The 7,273-nt window shown below is 43.3% G+C and overlaps 1 protein-coding gene across 1 annotated transcript in view; it reads left to right on the top strand.

Annotated features, from left to right (window-relative positions):
* Positions 1–5,309: 5,309 nt before the first annotated feature.
* The window catches only part of LOC102482125 (ATP synthase subunit d, mitochondrial), a 22,542-nt gene continuing 20,578 nt past the window's right edge, over positions 5,310–7,273 (top strand). Inside the window, exon 1 of the mRNA XM_006155153.1 lies at positions 5,310–5,489. Coding sequence (XP_006155215.1) covers positions 5,310–5,489 — 180 coding nt within the window. The remainder of the gene's footprint in view (positions 5,490–7,273) is intronic.

Consider the following 7,273-nt stretch of genomic DNA (forward strand, 5'->3'; position numbering starts at 1 on the left):
AGGACAGACAACAACGTCTCACAAAAATCAGTCCAGGGAACCAGCAGTTGGCGTAATGGCTATGTCGCTGGACTCCCATGTAGTCGACCGCGGTTCACGTCCCAGACCCGGTGGCTTGAAACTCACGCTGGGCGCGTGTGTGCGAGTGCCCAAGATCCCAAGAGGAGAATGGAGGAGAAGGGATTGCGGCGTGACCATCCCCCCTGGGGGGTGATTTCTCGCTTTCTGTCTCTATGTCTCTCTCTGTCTGTCTGGCAAGCGCACATGCCCTATAGCGAAAATCTCTTCAGAAAAAAAAAAAAAAAACAACAACAACCACCACAACAAAAATCAGTCCAGGTGTGTTGACTTACCCAATCTCCCTCCCTATGATGCAAGTTTAGTTAATGAAACTTCAGGGAAAGAACCGAATAGAATTGTCTTCTTCTTTGGCAAGTCTGGTCTACAGGCTGGTAATGGAATATCAGAGAAAGTCCTTCCCTGCATTTTGGGAGAGAAAGAGGATCAAAGAAGATCAAGAGACAGGGGTAGGAGGAAATGTGAGAGACAGACTTTGGCTCCATGGCTATTCGTTGTGGTCAGCATGTGAAAATGCCAGGCCTTGGGGAGTATTGTTTTCTAGACTCCAATGCTTGTTTGTGGATTTGACGCTTCCGGTTTCCTAGGTCAGATCTTATAAGTACACAGCTTAGTTTTTGGTTTGGTAACATAGAACCTTAGCATGTGTGACTCCACTTTGGATTAGCCTATGGGAGCCTAGTGCAGAAACTAAGTCCATGTCGATGGCTTCCCATAAATTAAAAAAATAATAATAACATTTACTTATTTATCTCTGTATTTATTGTGATTTTCAAGTCGCTGGGTCCAGGACTTGAGCCATGATTGGCCTTGTGGGAATTCAGTGCCTTAATCACCATTTCACTTGCTGGCCCCAACTTCCCATACATTTTAACAATAATAATGAAGATTACTAACATGTACTGAGCACTTAACATGTGCCAGGCACAGTGCAAAGTGCTGTCCATGTGTTCTCTCATTTAATTTAACGAAGCATTCATCAGATAGCTACTAGCACATTTTCAGGTGGAAAAAACTGATGTTTAGAGAGGTCAAAGTTACACAGCTCAGAAGCTGCAGAGCTAAAGCTCAAATTGGGATCTAGCTGCCCCGAAGTTGGTACCCTGAACTTTCTGTCCCATCTAGCTCTTAGGTTAGCTTTCCAGCTCTAGTGGAAGCTCTAAATCACTTATCAAGGACAGGAAGGCCATTTCATTTTGTAATTTTATTTATTTGTCTATTTATTTTATTTTATTTTATTTTATTTGACCAGAGAGGGACAGAATGGGAAAGAGAGAGGGAAAGGGAAAGGGAGAGGGAGAGGGAAAGGGAGCGGGATCGGGAGCGGGAGAGGGAGAGGGAGAGGGAGAGAGAGAGAGAAGGAAAGTGAGAAAGCTAGCCGTCAGGTCTAGGACTCGAACTGCTGTTGGCCGTGTGGGAGTCCAGTACCCTTAACTACCATGCCACCTGCTGGCCCTACTTTGTAATTTTATTGACTAACCAACTTCTGAGTGAGAAGTTCAATAACTTTCAGTCCCTCCTTTATGCGTCAGCCCAGGGCAGGTATGATCAGGCCTCTTTTGTGTGGTCCTTGATCCTCTACATGTACCCCACTTTCTTCCTCCTCCCTCACTACTTTCTAACAGGTCTTCAGCTTCCTGCTGCTAGGACTTGGCATCCTGCAGGTGGCAGGTGGCAGCAAGTCCAGCGTAGGACTCCAGGGGCAAGGTCAGGAAGGACCCTCCTGAGTTAGACCTGGTAGGAGACGGCAAAGGGCCCAGAAAGAGCACGCAAAGGCTCTCCGAAGCAACTTAAGGAGCCAGGCTGGAGGAGAAAGGAACATCTTTTTAAATGTGCCTTTATAATGTAAAAGCATTTCTAGTTCTACTAAATTCAGAGGGGAACAAAGGTCTCCCCTGTGCCCAGGCTTCCTGCAATCCAACCCAGACCAAGGGACGTGGATGTAAGGAGGTGGCTCCTGATTAAACCTGCCTCAGGTTCGTCCTATGCTCCCTGTTTTTCTGTATGTTTTTTATTTGGAAGCCTCATCTAATTAATTCCTAGAAAAGTCATTCAGAGGTCAAGAAGGAAAGTGCAATGGAGTCCACTTTATAGTTGCAGAGACTGAGTCCAGAGAGGCCAAGTAACTTGCCTAAGCGACTTCAGACAGATGGCAATAGAGCTGGGACTAGAAGTCAGGAGCTTTTGTTTGCTCGTTTGTTTTATTTTGTTTTACTGGGTCTTGCTCTCTCTCTCTGATCAGGTTCACTAACATTTGAAGCAACACTTTTGGTCACACTTTAAGTGCCGGGCAGTTTCCTATGAATTATAGAGCACATAGAGAGTCTTTAGGAAATAGACTAGCAGGGATAGAAAGATTTGAAACTTTTTTGTTAAAATATAACATGAATAGAAAAGCACACTGATCTTAAGTATGCAACTCAATGGATTTTCACAAAGTGAACACACCGATGAAGTTACTAACTAGATCAAGAACTAGAACAATATTGGCATCCCAGCACCGTTTTTGATGCCTGCCAGGTTGGAGTACTGACAATTAGATAAGCTCCAGGGTACAGGAACATTCAGGTAAATCGTTACCAAAATCCAATTTTCAGAGGGCAATGGAAGAAGCTTGAGAGAGGCTTCCAGGGTAAGATGAGCTGAACACCATCTAGTACAGGTAAATGTTAGGAAGGCATCGTGGGGTTGAAGGGAGGGGAAAGGAAAGCAGGAATAAGCTCAAAGAACAGACTCAAGGCTGCCTCTTTGGCCCATAGGAGGGAGGGGAGGAAGGCTGGAGAGGGTTGGGTCCACTTGGCATCCCACATCCCACAGGGAGTCTGGGCAGGTCTAGCAGCTAAGGATGCCCAGAGGGCTGTTGCCACTTGTCACAAATCTGCTTCTAAGTGTCTCAAGTCTGAGTCCTTTTCAGCTCTCCTCTCCCCTAGCACTCTCAACCTCATTCTCACACTCTCTCTAGGGTTGGTATGTTGGCAAGAAATGGGAGAAAATGTCAAATGTACCCACATGAGGATATTTAGAAAAGACTCGTGCTTTAGCTCAGCGGTCCAGCTACAGCCTTCCTAAGATATTGCCTGAGATCGAGACAGAGCAAAGGAACCACACACGCTGCCCAGTTAGAGAGAACTGAAAGCTGAATGTGGTTTAACTAGACCCTTTCTTAGGAAAAAAACTGTTGCAATGTTTGAACACAATGTGACTGGCTGAGAACATAAAGCTTCAAGTTCTATTATGTTTGAAGTGTGAACAGGTTACCATCTAACTTAACACAGCACTCCGTTCATGTATGGCATTTTTATTCATCTGAAGACTCCAAAGCAGAAACTCTGAAAGGAAGGCCAGCAAACAACAAGTGGGTGAATTACCCTTTTACTCACTGTTTACCCCTAGTCCAAGAATGAAACAGAGGTCTTTGGTTGTTCTTGATCTCCTTGCGGACATCCACCTGGATGTCTTCCAAGAAGATCTCTCAGATCAAGGTAGAGTCCCTGGCATTTGTGCCGTAGACAGTAACTGGAGAATTTCTAGAGGTTTAGGAGAGAGGTGTTAGGAATATTCAGTGCAGAGTGTGGTATGCTGTGGTGTCTGTGTGTGGGAGTGTATCAGAACCTTGAAGAGGCTGAGCCTGTCTTTGGCACTCATTCAAGCATTCGCCTTTCCTTGTCACTGCCCTGTTCTCTCCTCACTATCACCTACAAATGTCTACACCAGCCAACTCTCACACTGGGCCCAAGTTCCTGCAACAGAGGTTGTCATAGTTCAGACTGCTGTAACAAAATACCTTAGATGGATAATTTATAACAACAACTATGTGCTGTTCTGGAGGCTGGGACATCCAAGATCAAGGTGCCAGCAGATGAGGTATCTGGAAGGCAACTTCTATTTCCTTTTATTCTCACATGGGAAAGGGCCCCACGAGCTCCTTGGGCCTCTTTATAAAGATGTGAATTCGATTCATGAGGGCTCTAGTCACATGGCCCAAACACCTCCCAAAGGCCCCACATCATAATATCACTGTACTGGGGATTAGGTTTCAACGTATGAATTGGGGGGTGGGGATACAAACGTTCAGGCCACAGCAAAAGTTTCTAAACATTTCTGACTGTGACCAGGCTCCTTGTTTGGTGTGGTCCTTGGGCCTCTACACATTGATTTTCTTTCTCCCTCCTTACCTCTTTCTTTATTATTTGTTTAGAGAGATTTTTGCTATAGGATGCATGTGCTTGCTGAAGAAACAGAGACAAAGAAAGCAAGAAAATTACCTTTCCCTCAGGGAAGATGGCCACGCCACAATTCCTTCTCCATTCCCCTCTGGGGATTTTGGGCACACACAGACACACACACACACATAGGTGCCCGGCGTTGAGTTTTAAGTTGCCATGTCCAGGACTCAAACCATGGTCAATTACGTAGGAGCCCAGCGACATAACCATTACACCATCTGCTGATCTTGCCACTACTTTCTAACAGGTCCACTGCTTCCTGCTGCTAGAACTCTGCATACTGCAGCTGGGCAGCAAGTGAGTCAAGTGCAGGGCTCCAGGGGAAAGGGCAGAAAGAATCCTCCCGAATTAGACCTGGTAGGAGACTGCAAATGGGCCGAGAGCACGTGAAGGCTCTTGAAGGCAGCTTAGCAAGCAAGACTGGGGGAGGAGAGCACTTTCTTTTAACATGTCCATTTTTAGTGTAAAAGCATTTCTATTTCTACTAAATAAAAAGGGCCCCAAAGATTTCCCCTGGTTTCCTGCAATCACCTGGATAGTGTCCCGAGGAAACTAAGCAGTTGGGAATATCTGTTGTCAACGTTTATTAGGCAAATACCAAAGGTGCAGTGTCACATGCACAACAAATACTACGGTAGCTGAGGAAACAATTAGCGTGTCTCGAGTGCACCCTAGAAGGGGAAAGTGGTCAGGTCTGGTTAAGTCTCTCGGTCTTATGATTTTGGGGATAAACAATCCCACGTAATGAAATCTCCAGGTGACAAATGGGAAGTTATTTTAAAAACAAGAGGAAGCCAAAGAAGAATTGTAAGGGAGACTGGGAAGGGCATAGAAGACTTGTTTTGAGTGAGAGAAATGTAGAACTATAAGGAGAATAAAAACCACAAGGCAACATCCCATGCTGTGTCTCACCAGACTGGAGCTTCCACAAGAAACCATCCTGAAAGGGTATAATCAGCTAGTGGATTTCGTGGCCTCAGATCAAATGTGACCAATCAATTAAACATGGATGTGGACCAGAAGAATTCTGGCATGGCAACAGCAAAGAGAATCATTCAGGAGGGCATCCTTCTCCTGAGTCTGAAAATGCAATTTCAGGCTAGGATCCGAGTCAAGGCCTTTCTTGTGGGTACCCCTATCCTGATTCCTTTTTCTGAAACACCTGGTTTTGGCTGCTTTAGCAAAGTGGGTCTTGACTAGGTTATGCCAAATATTTACCTAAAGTCAGGAGGAGCTTTCTCTCTCTTTCCTATTGGGAAACTCACACCAACGGGTCCTGGCCCTATCTTTTTTTTTTATTTAAATTTATTTATTTACATTCATTCACTGTACATCATTACAGCGTACCGATGAGATTTTCCATCCAGAATACACTGTATATTGGCTCAATCAAGCACATCAACGTGTTATCGTTGACAAATAATTTTCCATTTCTTGCTTCCTGTATATTTTGCTTTTTTTCCCATCCTTGATTCCCTCTCTCTCATCCTCTGCCGTGTCTCACCCTCCTCCCACACTGTCTCTGGTATCTACAGTGGCTTTTCTTGCCTTTTTTTCTCCCCACATTTTATAAATTCACAAAAGATTTTAATTAATCTAAATATTTTCAATAACAAGCACAGCTGATATATACATATCCATGAACACAAGTCTGACTTTAGGCATACACCTCAGTGAGTAGAATGAACATACTATAAAGTAGCACCTAGCTGGGGCTATATAGCTTACTGCAGTCATCAGATAGGTATTTTTAATGCATTTTTTTAATTTCAAGGAAAATAGATTTTGTGTTTTTTTCCCCCCTGAAACTTTTTAAAATTAATTAATTTACATTCATCTCCTAAGCATTGTCGCAGCATACAAAATGTGATTTCCCACCCAGAATATACTGCATAGTGGCTTAATCATGCATGTCATCATCAATAAATTTCCATTTTTAGTTATATATTTACCCTTATGTCTGACCCTCTGCCCCTTCCCACCCTCTTCTCACACTATCTCTGGTGTCTACAGTTGTCTTCCATTCCTTTTCCCCCCACATTTTATTAACCACACAATTTCTTAAATAATCTAACTACTTTCAATAGCAGGTTCAGCTGGTAATTTCAAGGAAAGCAGTTTTGAAATGGTAAGGAACTTTGCTTGAAACTTAAAGCCAGGAAACAAGTTAGGATTCTGTTCATATAGTAGGTACATGAACCTATTGACAGCTCAAGACAGGACAAAAACCTTTGAAACCAGACAACAAAGCCTAGAAGAAAAGCAGCAATATTTTAGTGAAAAGTCATAAAATGCTATTTGACCAGTTCAATCTCATGTACTTAATCTATCTTTTGTTGGGGTTCAATCTTCCTGATTAAATTCTGGGGTATAATATTCAATTCTAGACTTGTCCCTACGATAACGTTGGCCATTTTTGTAGTTTTTCGAACTCTTATTTCTGTGTGTCTGTATTTAATTTTTCGGATATAGCACTCTCTTGAGAACTTCTTGGAGATCTGGTTTGGTGCTGGTAAATTCTTTTAGGTTTTGTTTATCTGAGAATGTTCTTGTTTTTTCTTCCTCGATAAGAGGTCTGCTGTTAGCTTGATGGGATATCCTTTGTAGGTAACTTGCCATTTTTCTCTTGACAATCTTAGTATCTTGTTTTTGTCTGTGGTTTTGGTCAATCTGGCTATAATGTGTCTTGCTATCTTACCCGTGGATGGTGCCAGCAGCTTGATGGTAGAAACTACTTCTTTTTTCAAGCCTTGTTTTTAAGCTTTACTCTTTAAGAACTATAGGAAATTAAACCTTTTATAATGTCTCTTGCAAAATTGAGGAATATGCATCCATAATGGTATAAACTTTTTCTCATTTTCAGTTGACACATTGCCCTTCTGAGATCATTACATTAAGAAAGCACTTGGGGGGACCCGCGCCGAGCAAGGCGGCGGCAGGCAGAGGGGCCCTGCGCTGGCCCACCCAGG

Source organism: Tupaia chinensis, unplaced genomic scaffold, assembly GCF_000334495.1.
Source record: "Tupaia chinensis unplaced genomic scaffold, TupChi_1.0 Scaffold000437_1, whole genome shotgun sequence".
NCBI classification, from domain to species: Eukaryota; Metazoa; Chordata; class Mammalia; order Scandentia; family Tupaiidae; genus Tupaia; species Tupaia belangeri.